The sequence below is a fragment of the Oryza glaberrima genome, chromosome 1 (genome assembly GCF_000147395.1).
Source record: "Oryza glaberrima chromosome 1, OglaRS2, whole genome shotgun sequence".
NCBI lineage: Eukaryota > Viridiplantae > Streptophyta > Magnoliopsida > Poales > Poaceae > Oryza > Oryza glaberrima.
In genome coordinates this window covers 37,061,532-37,078,626 of record NC_068326.1, presented here as the reverse complement: position 1 = coordinate 37,078,626, position 17,095 = coordinate 37,061,532, and the positions used below count along the sequence as shown (strand labels likewise).

The window sequence follows — 17,095 nt, the reverse complement described above, 5'->3', positions numbered from 1 at the left end:
AAAAAAATGAAGAGATAGGCTTTAAGAGAAAAGAGCAGAGTATATATCATCAGGAGGCAGAGCTATCAAGCAAATGGATCTTGGTAAGTGAGGTGCAAATGAGCATTACCACTTGTGCAAAGGAGGGAATTAAAAGCAGAGAAGAAGAAGAAACAACAACAGCAGCAGCAACAGCGAAAGGGAGCAAACGGGATAATGTTAAGGTGGCGCATAATTGGAGGGATCGGAGAGAGAGAGGCAACGCAAAGCAAAGCAAAGCGACCACAAACACACACACACACACACACAAAAGTTCGCATGATTCCACTCACATTGCTTTCCCCTATCCATCCATCTGTCCCTTCTCTTTCATTTCTCCCCCCCCCCCCCCCTCCCCCCTTGCCTCGTGTGCCCTTTTGGGCTGCTAAGGAAACTTATTTTGGTATTCTCACAATAATAATTATGCCGCGAGCTAATCTCCGTCGTCGTTGTCGTCATCCTCTGAATCTCTCCTTTTTCTTTGTCTTGTTCTTCAGCCTCATGTTTTCTGAAAAAAAAATGAAAGAAAAACAACTACCATCTAAATACGTTTTACTAGCCAGTAAAGGGTCTGTTCGGTTATCGAGGCTACGCCAATAAGAGAGGCTGCAACAGCCACAACAACAATCGAAGCTTGCCGAGCAGACTCAAAATCGGCTTGTTTCGAATACATGATATATAAACTTGATTTGAAACGATCCAAGTTGATATGTTCTGTTATATGAATGGTTGATATGATTTGGTGTGAGGATTGTTGACATAATTTTTTTTTTGGGCAGAAACAGGTTGAATTCTGAACTTGACCTAAGTGGGGCAATATTGCCATGAGGTTGCAATATTGGTCTTCCTGTCCTTGCTCAACAAGACAGACGGTCGTCACCCATTCCACATGTGCATTGAATTTATATTCAAACGGGCCTCCCTTCCCTTCCAAAGTGTTGTTGTGTTGATCAACAAAATTAATGGCCATTATTTTTACCTCACCCCAGCAGTAATAATTAGCAATCCCAGGATTAGTTTCATTCCCTTTGGGCTGTCAAAATTTTTACCACCCCGGATCTCTAGCAGAGCAGCATCGGGGATCCGTAGTTACAGCGGCAGTAATTTTTACTACTAATTACTAATTAATTACCGGGTCTCACTGGAGCAAACACTGCTACTGCTTCTGGTTAAAATGCAACAGTGCTCCCGTCCTTGCTTGTGCAGTGGCTGTAATTAATTAAGCCTGCAAAAGGCGGAGATCGATCGTGGCCGTCCGTTGGGCGATCGGACGGCGGAGATGGCGTCGTTTTTGTCCCGGCGTGTTTGATGGGTTGCCGGTTGGACGGACGCCGGCGGCGACCATCATCAGCCGCATTGATTGGCGACAAATCTGCGTCCATCTCTCTTAATGGCGTAATGTCAGCTTTAATCTGATGTTGCTAGTCGTCGCCGTAGTGGTGGTGGTAGCTATTTCTGCAGTGCATTTTGCAGGCTGCAGCAACAGTGTTCATGAGATATATGCAGGCGATTCATAACTATTAGGAGGCAAAGATAAATACTCTACTATGCATTATGCAATCAAAGAACGCTGTTGTTCTTCGTTTCTTTTTTAGGCTGTGCACGGTTCACGTCAAAATTAGAAGTTTAGTTTAAATTGGAACGATGTGACAGAAAAATTAGAAGTTTATGCGTATAGAAAAGTTTTGATGCGATGCAAAAGTTGGAAGTTTGAACAAATATTTCGGAACTAAACGCGGCGTTAGGACAGGAAGGAGAAGAACACGTGCTGCCCATGATTGGTGGATGGGGAGGATGGTGGAATAGTGGATAGAGAGAGAATTGTAAAAGGAAAATTTTAGCTGTTGCAACTTCTTTCAGAATTTCTATTATCAGATTGTTCAGATTCGTATCTTAGTTATAGAATCGAATTAAAACAAAAGCTAATAGATTCGCACCAGCTAACTATTGATCGGCTATTTCTCACAATCTCGAGCTCCGTCCGGTGAGCGAGATTAGCAAGGAAGCTGCAGCAACTTGACGAGTTCATCCATCACCCTTTGGTCTCAATCGCATATGCAGGCAGCAGCGGCACACAAGGAAGGAAGCAGACACGGACACGCACAACATTCAACTACATTCTCTCTCATATAATTGGGGAGATGAGATGAGGTGGTGGCGTGGTGCGTTGCTAGCAAGAGTCCAAGGGCAGTGGGCTTAGCTACCATACAAAGGGAAGCAGAGGATGAGTGAGAGAGAAGTCAGAGTGAGGCTGTTTTTTTTTTCCCATTAACATACAAATTTTACCTCGACTTTTATAAACACGCTTTTAAACTACTAAACGGCGTATTTTATATAAAACTTTTTATATACTCCCTCTATCCCTAAATATTTAACGACACCGTTGACTTTTTTAAACATATTTAATCATTCGTTTTATTTAAAAAATTAAGTAATTATTAATTATTTTCATATCATTTGATTTATTGTTAAATATACTACTACTTAAGTTTTTAATAATATTAGAAAAGTTTTTAATAATATTTATAAAATGTTTTAAATAAGACGAACGGACAAACATGTAAAAAAAAGTAAACAGCGTCAACTATTTAGAGACGGAGGGAGTAGTTATTTAAAAAATTATATAAACGCACTTTTAAGTTTGAAATAATTAAAATTCAATTAATCATGTATTAATAGTTTATTATTATTATTTTTAAGGAACACAAACTCAAACCAGGGCCGACAGAGGCCTACCTATTCTATCCAAACATGCATGCTCACATTGTGACAGCCTCAGGTGCGTATGAGAGAGAGTGATCTATAATACAGAGAAGTACGTAAAAATGAAGGTAAGTCATTAGCATACTATAAATTATTTTAAATTTGAATAATTGATTATATGATTTTAAGTAACTTTTTAAATAATTATTTTTTAAAAAAACAGTTTAACCCCTCGAGAAGCGTGTGCACCGAGCATGAGTAAGTTTTCCTCTCAATCTGCAGTTGGCGAACGTGACCTTTAAGGTCACTGTTTCCGTTTGACGGCGGAGAGGAAGCGACTGAAGCGGACGGATGAGGCCGTCGTCACTGTCTCCGTCTTCTAACCCAAATCACAACACCTTATCCCTCTCTAGCGCTTGCTCTTATTGGCATTTGTTGGCCTATCAATTGAAGCTAAATTTTATTTTTATTTTTGGAAGTTGTTTTCATTAATTTTTTGATATTTTATTTTTAAAAATTGGTTTTTAAAGTACTGAGAATATAAATGTAAAACAAATTAAAGGATCAACCAATAGAGCCAGCCACCTCTAAACTAATTAAAGGTTGGGCAGTTTATTCGCTGCATCCATTTTAAAATATAAGGATTTTTAGATTGTTTAACATTATTTTCAAGTCACTTTAGCCAATATTGTTTGAATATCTTAGATTTTCTGTTCGGAATGGCTTTAGAACCATTAAAATGATAAGAATCATTCAAGAATTAGTGCACAGATACCTATACATTATGATATATAATTTAAATCGTATTAAAACTATTTATTTTGGAACAGAGAGGGGACAATAGTAAGCAAACAGACAAGTAATCCATTTTAAATGTCACAAACAGTAACAAACTCAGATTTTTTTTTCCTTTCATGTTTCTTTTTCCCTCGAGGCTGTCTGGCGTGTTTAAAGGGGACATATCGCGAGAGAGACCGGTGCGTTGCATGTGTGATTAAAACCGAACAAAGACACGCGTTTTTGAAGTTTTCTTTTTCTTTTTGGGCGTTCGATTTGCGAGATGACCGAATTTAGCAAACGCATATGGATTTGTCAAACCTTTTTCCTTCCCTTTATGGGATCCGAGCCGTAGCCGCGATTTTAATTTCGTTCCGACACAACCACACACAGGCGCAGCAAAACACAAACAGTGCACTAATCCAAACACAAACACGCACGCCTGTATTAAAATCCGGGTAAGCTTAATTCCTCCGTTTTTAAAATCAGTAATCTTCTAGTAGTACAGGAAGCCAACAACTAATGTCTATATTTATTGATTAGTGTTACACTAGTATTATATTAGGACTATTGGTAGTACGTACTGTATTAATCTAGTCTTTAGTCACCCTAGTAGTATTATGTTTTATATTTACATAGAGAGACTAGACCTTCTTGGCTTGGCTTGGTTTGGTTTTGTTGTCTCCATTTCCTTGTTGCGACCAATAACTAGAGTCTGGTTGAAACGAGCTTAAGACAGTTAGAGTCTTTCATAAAATTAGAAATTTTCTTAAATAGTCCCTTTTTTTTAAAAAAAGTTAAATACAAAAAATAAGTTAGAACATCAATTATGAATAAAAACCTAACTTCCCCATATTCTCACAAACAGTTTACCGAACAAGTTGATTATTAGAATCTTAAGCTCCCTAATCAGATCGTAATAACCTGTTTGAGGAGCTTCTAACCGCCGTATATTCTTTTAGAAGCTGTAGCTGCCAGAAACTCTTCTAAACAATCTAATCTAGATTTTCACTCAAATTTTGAAAAATCGTAATTATAATTGCAGAATCCAGAAAATAAACCAGAAGCTAAAAACTAAACTAAGTTTCTCAGTTTCTCTAACATTCTACTATTTATCAGAATCTTAAACTCCCCGACCAGACGTCTAAAGTGGTGTGGTGAGGTGAGGTGGAGTGAGATTAGCAAGAGAGAGAGAGGAGCTCATGATCAAGGCAAAAGCGTGGGCCCCACAAGCAAGAGACAGATAAGAGAAGAGGAGAAGAGGAGGGGAGAGAGAGAGAGAGAGAGCCACTTGCGTGCTGGCCTCTCTCACTGTTGTGATTGGTGCCACCTCCTCCTCCTCTGCCTCTCTCTCTCTCCTCTCCTCTTCTCCCCCAATCCCTCCTCCTCCTCCTCCACCATCGCTGCTGCTCTGCTGCTACTACTCTCTTCCTCCTCCTCCTCCGCTATCTACTGCTCCCTTCTCCCTTGTTTTTCTTTTCTCTCCTCCTTTTCCACCCACCGCACCACCTCGCTCGCTTTCCTCCTCTCGATCGATCTCCTCCAATCCCGCAGAGTCAAAGATTTGCTCCAAGAACGGCGGATGACAAGGCTTCCGGGGATGTAGCTTCTTGCGGCGGCGGATGGATGAGATGAGCTGCGGCGGCGGAGGTGGTGGAGCGAGGTGGAAGAGGGCGCGGGTGGCGGGGATGGGCGAGGGGAAGGCGGGAGGAGGTGGTGGCGCGGCGTTCTTGGGGCTGGAGAGGGTGGGGATGGTGGTGCGGATGCTGCCGGTGCCGGAGAAGGTGTCGGCGAGGGCGCGGGTGGTGAGGGGGAGCCTGGTGGCGCACTTCCGGGGGTGGAGGGTGGTGCGGGAGACGTGGTGGTGGGTGCTGCTGCTGTGGATCCTCGCCGGCTCCCTCGGCTCCTTCTACCTCTTCCTCTTCATGAACGCCCAGTCCCTCGACAAGCGCCGCGACTCCCTCGCCAGCATGTGCGACGAGCGCGCCCGCATGCTCCAGGACCAGTTCAACGTCAGCATGAACCACCTCCAGGCCCTCGCCATCCTCGTCTCCACCTTCCACCACTCCAAGACCCCCTCCGCCATCGACCAGGTATAGTCATTCATTTCCACAAACACCTTGCCTGCATGCCATGCCATACCTTCTGATGATGGGGAATTCAGATGACGTTCGCGAGGTACGCGGAGAGGACGGCGTTCGAGCGGCCGCTGACGAGCGGGGTGGCGTACGCGGTGCGGGTGACGCACGGCGAGCGGGAGCAGTTCGAGCGGCAGCAAGGGTGGGCGATCAAGAAGATGTACTCCTCCTCCAACAAGAAGCAGTCGTCGCCGGGGCCCGGGCCCGGCGACGCCGCCGTCGCGGAGATCCGGGAGCCCGCCGAGGAGTACGCCCCGGTCATCTTCGCCCAGGACGCCTACAAGCACGTCATCTCCTTCGACATGCTCTCCGGGAATGTGAGGATTTTCACCTCCATCTTTCTTTTTTCCCCCTCATCGCCAAAAAAAAAAAATCGGAAAAAGAAAAAATCTTCTTCTTTCTTTTCCCCTGTCGCTTGATCTTTTTATCCTTAGGCCCGTAAAAAAGCTGCAAACTTTGGTGTGCTCCATGTGGTTTCTTGCCGGTGTTCTCACCTCACCGTGGTTTTTTTATTTTCCTTTTACTTCAGAAAAGTCTTGATTTGGAATTACTGTCGCATCGCGGTGATGTTCTTCTGTAACTTGTGCTGCTGCTTTGGGTTATCATCATCTAAAGGAAGAGCGTCTCTCTCTCTGTGCATTTTGGTTTTTTTATTACAGGAGGATCGGGATAACATATTACGGGCTAGGAAATCTGGCAAGGGTGTCCTGACTGCTCCTTTCAAGCTACTGAATAATCGCCTCGGAGTGATCTTGACGTACACTGTTTATAAGTATGAGCTCCCTGCATATGCGAGGCCACATGAACGCATCCAAGCCGCGATTGGGTAAGGTTTTTAAGTGAGGCCGTGATAGCTGCTATTTCAATGAGAATCATAAACTGATCCCTCCTTTTTGTTCTTTCATGTGCAAACAGCTATTTGGGCGGCATATTTGACATACAAGCACTTGTCGAGAAGTTGCTCAAACAACTCGCGAGCCAGGAATCCATCATGGTGAATGTGTATGATACGACCAACGAGAGCCCGATCAGTATGTACGGTGATGATACTGGGAGTGGCATGTGCCATGTCAGCGTGCTCAACTTTGGTGATCCGTCGAGAAAGCATGAGATGCATTGCAGGTGATTGATTTGTTGCTCCCCCCTTTTATGCGCCCTAATATCGGAAAGTATCCAAACATAATGTTCATGTGATACGTGCTTTGAACTCATCGTGCATGTGATCTGTTTTATCTTTTATCAGGTTTGAAAAAAAGCCACCATGGCCATGGCTGGCGATAACGTCGTCGTTTGGAACTCTTGTGATTGCTTTACTGACTGGTCACATATTTCAAGCTACTGTCCATCGGATTGCTAAAGTTGAAGATGATTTCCACAAGATGAGCGAACTCAAGAAGCGTGCAGAAGATGCAGACGTCGCAAAGTCACAGGTTTTTAGTCTTACATCTCACTTCCTTCTGCTTGCACACATCCTTCTGAGTTAGGATAGACATCTCACTTCATACGTTCTTTTCCGCTTGCAGTTCTTGGCTACTGTTTCACATGAGATCAGAACTCCAATGAATGGTGTTCTAGGTTAGTCCACTGCCTTCGTTTCAAAATAATTGTTGTTTTAGGCTTTGGCATCAACTCTAACTTACTTCTATGAGCATTAATATTTTGGTTTCGCCTTGATGACGGATGTAATTACTTCTATGTGTATTAATTGTCGAGGCTTCTTTTACCAGAATAATCCTAAAATAACATATACTTTTAAATTTTGAAATGGAGGTACTAAAGCATCTTACTAATTGTTATTTTGAGTGCATGGATTCGAATGACTCCCTTCCTTTTCAGGGATGCTCCAAATGCTCATGGATACTGATTTGGACACGACGCAGCAGGACTATGTTAGAACTGCCCAAGCTAGTGGAAAAGCTTTGGTCTCTCTCATCAATGAGGTTCTTGATCAGGCAAAGATTGAGTCTGGTAAACTTGAGCTCGAGACGGTGCCCTTTGATCTTAGAACAGTTTGTGACGACATTTTATCTCTGTTTTGTGGGAAAGCTCAGGAGAAAGGACTGGAGGTAATTAAGAGTATAGTTATGCAGTGCAGTTTTGTTGATTTTTTTTTACAACTCACTAACTTTGTCTCTGCTATTGTTTGTTTTTCCACTGTGATGCTCTACTGGAGCAGTTAGCAGTGTATGTCTCGGATCAAGTTCCACAGATACTTATTGGCGATCCTGGCAGGATAAGACAAATCATTACGAATCTTGTCGGGAACTCCATAAAGGTAAGAAAATCGGTACAATGGACAGCACAAATGGATCTCTTCTATGCATTTGTTTGTTGTCTGACAGCATTTTCTTTCTTTAAAACAGTTCACAGAGAGAGGGCATATATACCTGACAGTTCATGTAGTTGAAGAGGTCATGAGTTGTTTGGAGGTAGAGACAGGAATTCAGAACACAAACACTTTAAGTGGCTATCCAGTAGCCAACAGAAGACGTAGCTGGGAGAGCATTCGGCTTTTCAACAGAGAATTACACTCATCTGAGAAGTCTTTTGCGCCCATCGCATCTGATTCAATAAGCTTGGTTATATCTGTTGAAGATACTGGCGTCGGCATCCCATTTGAAGCCCAATCCCGTGTGTTCACCCCTTTCATGCAGGTAGGTCCATCCATTGCCCGCATCCATGGGGGCACTGGCATTGGATTAAGCATCAGCAAGTGCTTGGTTGGTCTCATGAAGGGAGAAATCGGTTTTGCAAGTAAGCCCCATGTTGGTTCTACTTTCACCTTCACCGCGGTGCTTATGAGGGCACACTGCAAAGGAAATGACATCAAATCATCAGAATTTAAAGGGATCAATGCATTGGTTGTTGATCATAGGCCAGTCCGTGCAAAGGTTACCAAGTATCACTTGCAAAGACTTGGAGTTAAGACCGAACTGACAGCTGAGCTAAATCAGTTCATTTCTAAATTAAACTCTGGATCACTGACTGCAAAGCTAGTGCTAATAGACAAGGAAACCTGGCTTAAGGAATCCCATTGCACGCCTCTTCTGGTTAACAAATTGAGGAATAATGACAAGCCAGACTCTCCTAAGTTATTTCTTTTGGGGAGCTCTGCAAGTTCTCCCAAGGGCGGTTCAGATACATCCAGGGAACATAACTTGAATGTAATAATGAAGCCGCTTCGTGCAAGCATGCTTCAGGTCTCACTACGACGAGCACTAGGTGGGGTCGATAAGGTGCACTGCAGGAATGGAGTAGTTGGCAATTCAACATTGGGCAGCCTTCTTCACAAGAAGCAAATCATTGTTGTCGACGACAATATCGTTAACCTGAAGGTGGCTGCTGGTGCTCTTAAGAAGTATGGTGCCGAAGTTACTTGTGCAGACAGCGGGAAAAAAGCAATCACATTGCTAAAACCCCCGCACAATTTTGATGCTTGTTTCATGGACATACAGATGCCAGAAATGGATGGGTAAGTCTTTTCTGACACTGCTTGTGTTTTACAGTATTGTTTATACTAATTTGGCATTTCTCTTGTGCACGTACGTATCATCTAATGGTTACCTTTTTTTCAGGTTTGAAGCCACTAGAAGGATTAGAGTGATGGAAAGAGATCTAAATGAGCGAATAGAACGTGGAGAGGCGCCACCAGAATGTGCTAGTATTCAGAGGTGGCGAACTCCTATATTGGCGATGACGGCAGATGTTATACAGGCAACACACGAGGAGTGCCTGAAAAGCGAAATGGATGGCTATGTCTCCAAGCCATTTGAAGGGGAGCAGCTGTACAGCGAAGTAGCGCGGTTTTTCCAAAATCATGACCAAGTTGAATAGGAAGGTTTATATGGAATGTAAATTGGTGGAGGATGTTGCCACGCACCGATCACATGCCATGGCACAGAATTTTGTCCAAGATGCTGTGTTCCCAAGAGTAAGCTCTTCTCTGATTACTTATGTTTACCACATCTATCTGTTCTCTTCATGGAAATACTAAATTTGTCTCTAATATCTGATTTTGCTTGGTTCACTTGGCGGTAAAATAAAAATAAGGTGGCAACAACTGTTGGTCCATATCTTGTATACTCACTCTGTTCATTCAGTTTCTAGGCATCTGCTAGATAGGAGGGCATGAAATACGAAAATCTGCCAAGTTGGATTTATTTGAGATATAAAACTGTCTTTAGGTGCATCTTTAGGACACAATTGGATGCTATTCATTTAAGGCACACAACAATTCTCCTCGCCAATTAAAGAAGGGACAATAGTGCTGCTAGACCATTGCTAAGGCCTAGAAAGCTTAAATTTATCTTAGCCACCCTCTTTTTGCTGAAGTTTGTTGGTAGTGGTTCTAAAGAAGTATGATGCTTTCTTAAAGCAAACTCTGATGTTGAGATCTTTAAGATCATTATTATAACTTAATGGGATCGTCCAGGACTAAATTCTATGATTTTTCCTTATTATTCAGGAATGAAGCACAAAAGGTGTCGAGATGGAACCGCCCATGTTCTGATCTGTAGTACACCATCTGACCTAGAGGCAAAATTAACTGCGCAATTACATGAGAACAAGATACATGTGCAGCAAAGGTGCTCAAACAATTTCTTGAAGTCAAGGCGTGTGAAAATGGCAGCTGCATATTCACTAACTGCAGAAGAAGCAGAAGTCGTTCTCGTAGATGCCCTCTGCCTTTGTAATATAAACGTAGGGAGAGAAAATTTTTCCTGTCTTCTTTTTTTTTTCCTCGGGAATTTTACGGTGTACATATTAGGTGTTGGTGATATGTGCAGGCAATTCCTTGGTATATTTGGATGTGTTTTTTTTTTCTGCAAGGTTTGTGGAAGCTGTAAATGACACAATTCAAAGGTGAAGCCTTTGGTTTCTTACATTGACATTTTTGACAAGAATATTGATGCCGTCGGCTCTCGGCTGTTCTTTTGCATGTCCTTATCGCCCTGAAGTTTCTAATTAACTTTCTCCTAATCTCTTATGTAACACCTATCATTATTCCACTGAATGCTGCCTGATGTTCTGGTTTTTTGTGATGTCTTTGTCTGATGAAATGGTTCTTGATGATGTAGTGGATTTGTTTTAATATGTGGCCCGGAGCATTGCGTTGGTACCTAACTGCTGCATTATGTTTTATCATCTCCAAATTGTCCAAAAGTGACGCACTTTCTTGGGGCTAAACTAATGCTAGTGGTTGCAATGGTCTAATCTTTGTTTCTGCCTTGGCATTTCAGTCGTTTTGTGCTTGTCCAGTGCTTACACCATTGGTTCACACCTGCCTAATTTGTTTATGATCCTATGGACAATTACTTATGGCATTCATTTTGTTGTATCCAATGCAATTGGAAGAACCAAATGGATCATCAGAGGCTGAAATAAGCTGCTGGATTGGTACTGCTTTAATTAATGAGGCTACAGGACTACATCAGCATCATATTCTCTTGTGCTTTGATTGGTCTGCATACTGGATCAAACATTAAAGGAGTTCATCCTTCCATGTGCAAAAGATCGGGTACTCTCATTCGCAATAAGCTTCACTTTAAAGATTCACCACACATTCATTACCATATACACAAGGGTAACAAATGCAAAGAGGGTACACCTTTTCTGAATATTGGCCAAGAGTCAGCTTTGCACATGATTTTTCTTATGTACAAAAGGTAAAACACATTTTTTCAGAGCAAGGGCAAGAAGAACCAGTGATGGTACTGGATCATCGATAAATTCCTCTGGTTTTTCAGGATTCGCTACACAGTGAATCGCCAAGGATTTACTGTTCTTCATAAGGCCAACTGCTCGTCAGATCATTTAACAAGGTCGGACATGGCAATACTGGCAAGCTAGTGCATTGCTTTGTTGTTGTGGCTTAGCCAACACATGTGATGACTGCCACTGCCATAAACATGAGATGCTGGAGAAACTTCTACTTTTTCATCATCATCCTGTGATTGGAAAAAGGAACATTTCAGTCTTCTACTTTTCATCATCATCCTGTGATTGGAATAAGGAACATTTCAGTGAGCCAACGTTGAAACTTTGTGTACATTTTACTTGCACAAAATGTTTTCCGTAGAGCGAAGTTTTGCTATAGAACCAAGTATGTTAATTCAAACTTTAATTGAATCATATTGAATGGTTTGCAAGGTTTGTAATCTCACCTTGTTTTGTTTGTGCATTTCGAGCATCCTTCGGTATTGCTGTCTCGCGACAGGACTGTCGATGATCGATGATACCCTTGAAACAGCTTCGTTGAGAGCTGTTTCCACTCTTTGCTTCCGGAAAACCTTGGCTATGTCATCTTCGTCCTCTTCATCGATTGGCATTGCTATTGCCCCAGGATGGAATCCTCGTAAACCAACACCCTTTCGGTACCATCTAAGCATGACCTTCTCAAGGATGCCCACACTTCGAAGTAACTCCTTGTACTTGTTATGTTGTTGATGAGCTCTGACACGCGCCTATCATAAAAGAGGGAGTACTATATCAGCTGTACAAAACCTTCAAAAGACTTCAAACAAATAATGCAACAGAATACATTCTAGCTATTTCTGCAAATGTTACTCACCTGTATCTTGATGACATTTTTGCGTATTTTCAGAAATTCTTTGCGTTTCTTCCAGCACCTGAAGTTCTTCTGGATAGATAACGCGGCTTTCTCAAGCATACCGTGTGAAGCAGCACCTACCTCACGAATGGATATAATGTGGTTACCTCTATTCTGAAGACCTGCTTGTTGTTTCTTCCTGAAGGAAAAAATACGGAAGGCAGTTTGTATGCGCCCAGCAGCTTGAACAGCATATCGCATAGCTCCCAGGGATTCCTTCAGTGCAAGCTGATCATCGCTACCACTTTGTGCATGGGCAGATGTGTCTGATATTCTGCCCACAACTCTTGATATTTGATCTCCAGAAGACCCGTTTTCTTTTGATTCGAGAGAATGAAGATGAGCTATTAGTTCTGCTTCTGAAAGATACGCAGAAAGGCCCTTGAAACCATATGCAGAAGCTACTGAAGCAGGTGTTTTGGCAGCAGGATCTTGTGCTGTTGGGTCTGACAGTGCACCAGCTGCGGCACCTGCATCAAGAAGGAGCACTACCGTCTCTTCCCTGTTGGTTTTTTGTCATGAACAAGACAGGAGAAAATCAGATTAGCAGAAGTTGGCACAAGTAGTCAACTTCTCCAAATTATGCTAGGGTTTACATTTAGCATACAAAGCTTCAAATACCTGCCAAATCGTGCAGCCCAATGTAAAGCAGTCCATCCATTTGCATCACGGTAGTTTACAAGTACACCTGAATTAAGCAGAAGTTTCAAAGCCCAGTTGTACCCCAAGGCAGCAATTGTATGTATAACACCATGGTATTGCCTAGGGAGAAAATGATTCCCTTCACTATTTTGTTCATATTTAGAAAACAGCCACTCTTCAAACTTGTTGTTAAGCAGTACTTCCATGACACAATTTACTGCGGTGTCACGGTTCAGCCGCTCAGATGTCCCCTTCATAATTTCAGATGGGCTAACTTGGAGTCCGCATTCAAGATTTGGGAATGGCAAGCCAAACTTTAAAAATTGCTCAGAAACATGACCATCGAAAAGCAACTGAGCATAGTTAAAAAGCAACAATAGCTCATTGTTGCTTTCAGTAGGCCTCTGATGGAGTTCAGATTCATGTACTTCTCTGCAGGGTTTCCTGTTCTCACAAACCACACTTTTGGTAGGCTTATTATGGAATTCGAATTGTCGTGCTTCACTGCAGGCTTTCTCATTTTCATCAATCAAGTACATTGTCACTTTTCTAGCATCAAGGCATGGAGTATGGCAACGAATGACACCTTGCTGAACAATTTCTGCATGTACCTTAACATCGCCAAATACTATTGCCCATGAACCATGAGAGGGATCACGAAGGAAGTCTCCTGCAATGATAACCTGCATTACATTTTTTATAGATCTCCAATTAATTTCTGTAGCCTGCAATACCACTGGCAGATTGTCTCAAAACAAGATTAACCAAATGGACAAGACTTCTGTCATTGTGGCAATATATGAACTCGAATTTCATGAATGCTCATAATGTATATATAGTCTTAAATGCCACATGAAGAAGGTAAGATGCATAGCTTAATCTAGAATGTTAATGTCTACCATCATATGGTACCTTTGTACTTTCAGAACAATAGGACCATTCTGGGGAAACCTCACGAATATTGAACCATTGGTTTTCAGTCACTATCATAGATGCTGAATGCAGAATTGCTTCAATCTGATCCTCCTCCAACCAAGTGTCTAAGCAAGAAGACATTCATGCAAAAATTTACATATTTAGATAGATGACCACTGTATCTAAAATAGTAATTGTCAATGGAAGAATTGGAATGAGCGGCATTATTGCACCTGAATTTTTCAGCACATCAATAGTGCTGGAAAAAGTGAGTCCGGTTTCTTCAGGATGATTTTCTTTGCTGAACTCCAGTCCACTAAAAACATCTGCAAGATTTCTACAAGTGCCTGGTTCTTCATTCTGAATCCCATACACAGTGATAGGTTCACTGTTTGATGGAATATCTTTGGCATCGACATCATGATCTTCCCTATCTTCCAGACTCAGCTGCACCTTAAGTTTTCGCAGTGCTGCCTGATTACAATGTTGAACCCAATCAGGTTGACTAACGCTATTTGTTTCGTTGTTTATGGCCATAATCTGGGAACTAACTTCTTCCGCAGATCCTGGACTGCATGAATTAAGACATGGGGCAAATAGCTCGCTAGTCAATCCGGGTGAACTTTGAGCCTCAGCTCTGCTACCACTGCCATTCTGATTGGATGTTGATGAATCATTCAGTGCTGATACTGAAATGCTGCCCTGATAAGCAATCAACAAATAAAGGTGTGGCCCATGAGATGCCAAAATTTAATTGGGGTGCCTCCAATCACAACAACAACATTACATGTGCTAGCCTGGTACGCGACTAATTGAGTTAATTGGTGAGAGAGTACACACTGTCAAATTCAAATCACAGGTGCTTGGTGCTGGTGATTAAATAATCTGATATGTTCAAAGATATATCCAAGTCCAGTTTTGGCCTGTCAAATTGCTGACAGCTGAAGTGGATACATATCTGTGCCTAGTAAAGCGAAGTAATTGGTGATCCACCATGAATTGCAGATGCACATTAATAAAAGGAATGCAAAACAAGGAGGCTGACCTCTTGAACATCTCTGTAGTGGACAAAAACTATGTGATCATAAGCCCTGCAAAGACAAATTGCTCATTATGGTGTAAGTTCAGCCTGGCGAAAAATTATGGTGTAAGTTGGTTTAAGTATTATCCAACAGTATTTAATAAAACAAAAATGTCATAGAACATAACGAACAGCAGAAATATTTTTTCATTTTTGTTAGAACTCATCGTTTAGGACAAGGAACAAGACCAACAGTGTATCAAATTCATTAGTTTAGGAAATGCAGCGCCAGGAATGGAACGCAAAGATGATTTCTTACAGCATTTTGCAACATCAGAAAATGTCTACAATCCTTGCAGAATACCGAATAGTACAAATTATAATATATCTAGAAGAAAATGTTTTTTTAGAGAATCCATAGGAAAGGGTGCAGTCTCTCAAGAATGTGATTCAAGTAACACAAATACATGGAGATCTCAACATAGATAGCTTGTAAACAAGACTTGCTCCAAAAAAAAAAAAGCGCTATGCGTAGCGTGATATAAGTTCCTCCATGAGTAACATGCGCATGGCCAACAAATTTTTGTTATTGGTTGTGCTCTAAGAAAAAAACAGCTATATTTTACAAAAAGTATGGAACATGACAGAATTCCATGTAAAACCTTTTGAAAATTGTAAAAGGATGGCATAGTATGTATAAAATACTTTCTTGCGCAAATAAAAATAGTTCTTACGGATCAAGCATCCAATATATACGCCTCTGAAATGTAGAGTTTTTGTCTGCGTGTGCATAGTAGCAATTCAGTGCATCAACATTATCAACCTGAAATTTCCAGTGTTAAATGAGAAAAACATATTAATTATATGCCATAATGCTGATTGCCGGTTGCTATCCACTTTATCTGGTTCAGTCCTAACAGCAAACAGTCATAATAGACATTGACCTATTGTCTTGCCACAGAGACGATCCCTTTGACTTTGAGCATACTATGAATTAGAAACATTTTTTTTTCTTTTGACTACTTGTTGGCTTAAATACCAATTTGATTACTTCAGAAAAATCTTTTACCTACATCATAACATGACTGACTGTTCAACAAAACATGAGTGTGCAAAGCAAACCTTAAGGCGCTCATGGGCTTCAGCAATAGTCTTCCCGTTCTTCTTTTTTCGCCATTCATACCCATCATTTCTGAAGTACCGAAGAACTCTACGGTTGAAAAGAAACCAAGCACCACCTGCAGTTCCAGAATCGACTCGGTAAAGGGGTATTCAGGGCTAAAACGAAGTAAGTGCAAGCTTGAAACAAGTATCTCAGAAGCTAAACCCAAAGAACTTTATTACTCGGTGGCTTATGAGGAGTCTTATGTGTGATGATGAACCGATCATGATTCTGCAATATCTGCAGAACCTCTTTAGGCTTTAACCACCGCGATTTTACTTCCTGGTGTAGCCTGTGTGTATCAAATCCTGAGAAGGTAAAACAAAGAGCAACAATCTTTACTACTCGGAGATATCGAAGGCATTCACAGCATATGACAATGACTCAAGGATCATAATATAAAGCATTCACTGAATCATCGACCATACCCAAAAAAAAAAAACAAACATTAAATATGAACTGATTCCCTATGCAGCACCAACAAATTGATGCACCTACAACTACTCTACAGCGACTGAGTACCTAACAAGAAATTCACAGTCATCTCCCGCTATAGAAATCAAGCAATTTGACGAATTTCATCGACCTTAAACCCCCTGTCCTCCCCCTTTCCAAGTCTCCCCTTGAATCAAATCGTTCATTCAACAGTAATCGCACTAACTTGTAAGAACATGAACTACGAAAGCAGCAGTACATTCCAAACTAATAGTCCTAACAATTTACCAAGAAAATATGGACCATTTGCGCCTTCTTGATTTTCCCCCAAACCCTAACCCACCAGCCCGGTTACTCAGAACCAAACTTAGCTGCAAGAATCACATATAAGCAACGAAAGATTGCAAGTATGGATCGAGGCACCCAAGAACCAGCCCTTACCTTGCTGCTGCTGCATCTCGCTCGCCCGGTTAGCTCGCTCCCCGGAAGAACGGATCCAAATAAGCAAGAACCCGTGCGACTATCGCTGTCAATGGCCGAGTCGCCGAATGGTGAGTCGCTGACGATTGATCCAAAGCGGCGGGGGAGAGACGTCGAGCTTGGAGGAGTGACGAACGCGTGTGGGGAAAGTGAGTGGCATTTTCGTCAGAAAACCGCAGCGACACAGTAGAGAG

At 41.8% G+C, this 17,095-nt stretch overlaps 2 protein-coding genes across 3 annotated transcripts; one reads left to right on the top strand and one right to left on the bottom strand.

Moving 5' to 3' along the window:
* Window positions 1–4,776: 4,776 nt before the first annotated feature.
* LOC127754800 (probable histidine kinase 3) lies at window positions 4,777–10,540 on the top strand. The gene is made up of 11 exons (XM_052280391.1): window positions 4,777–5,591; window positions 5,663–5,953; window positions 6,296–6,462; window positions 6,552–6,758; window positions 6,880–7,066; window positions 7,160–7,211; window positions 7,473–7,702; window positions 7,813–7,911; window positions 8,000–9,108; window positions 9,212–9,567; window positions 10,102–10,540. Exons 1-10 carry the CDS (start codon window positions 5,121–5,123, stop codon window positions 9,468–9,470), a joined length of 3,072 nt encoding a protein of 1,023 aa, XP_052136351.1. The 5' UTR covers window positions 4,777–5,120; the 3' UTR covers window positions 9,471–9,567; window positions 10,102–10,540.
* Window positions 10,541–11,221: 681 nt separating this feature from the next.
* LOC127754807 (calmodulin-binding transcription activator 4-like) lies at window positions 11,222–17,095 on the bottom strand. 2 transcript variants are annotated; one of them, XM_052280411.1, is made up of 11 exons: window positions 16,863–17,095; window positions 16,169–16,294; window positions 15,947–16,062; window positions 15,559–15,647; window positions 14,849–14,894; window positions 14,037–14,505; window positions 13,801–13,928; window positions 12,868–13,571; window positions 12,208–12,748; window positions 11,801–12,100; window positions 11,222–11,633 (listed from the first exon to the last, which is right to left on the bottom strand). In XM_052280411.1, exons 1-11 carry the CDS (start codon window positions 16,876–16,878, stop codon window positions 11,616–11,618), a joined length of 2,553 nt encoding a protein of 850 aa, XP_052136371.1. In that variant the 5' UTR covers window positions 16,879–17,095; the 3' UTR covers window positions 11,222–11,615. The 2 variants fall into 2 exon arrangements, with proteins under 2 accessions (XP_052136371.1, XP_052136363.1); XM_052280403.1 differs by having other exon boundaries at window positions 11,222–11,584.

What these genes read in the sequence shown, in the direction of transcription:
- LOC127754800 (XM_052280391.1), top strand. Translation starts at nt 5,121, where the DNA reads ATGGATGAGATGAGCTGCGGCGGCGGAGGTGGTGGAGCGAGGTGGAAG. An exon ending in AAGCATGAGATGCATTGCAG is followed by an intron (nt 6,759 to 6,879) that starts GTGATTGATTTG and finishes ATCTTTTATCAG; the next exon opens with GTTTGAAAAAAAGCCACCAT. An exon ending in CAGACGTCGCAAAGTCACAG is followed by an intron (nt 7,067 to 7,159) that starts GTTTTTAGTCTT and finishes TTCCGCTTGCAG; the next exon opens with TTCTTGGCTACTGTTTCACA.
- LOC127754807 (XM_052280403.1), bottom strand. An exon ending in GACTCCTCATAAGCCACCGA is followed by an intron (nt 16,063 to 16,168) that starts GTAATAAAGTTC and finishes CTGGAACTGCAG; the next exon opens with GTGGTGCTTGGTTTCTTTTC. An exon ending in AAATGCACAAACAAAACAAG is followed by an intron (nt 11,585 to 11,800) that starts GTGAGATTACAA and finishes TTCCAATCACAG; the next exon opens with GATGATGATGAAAAAGTAGA.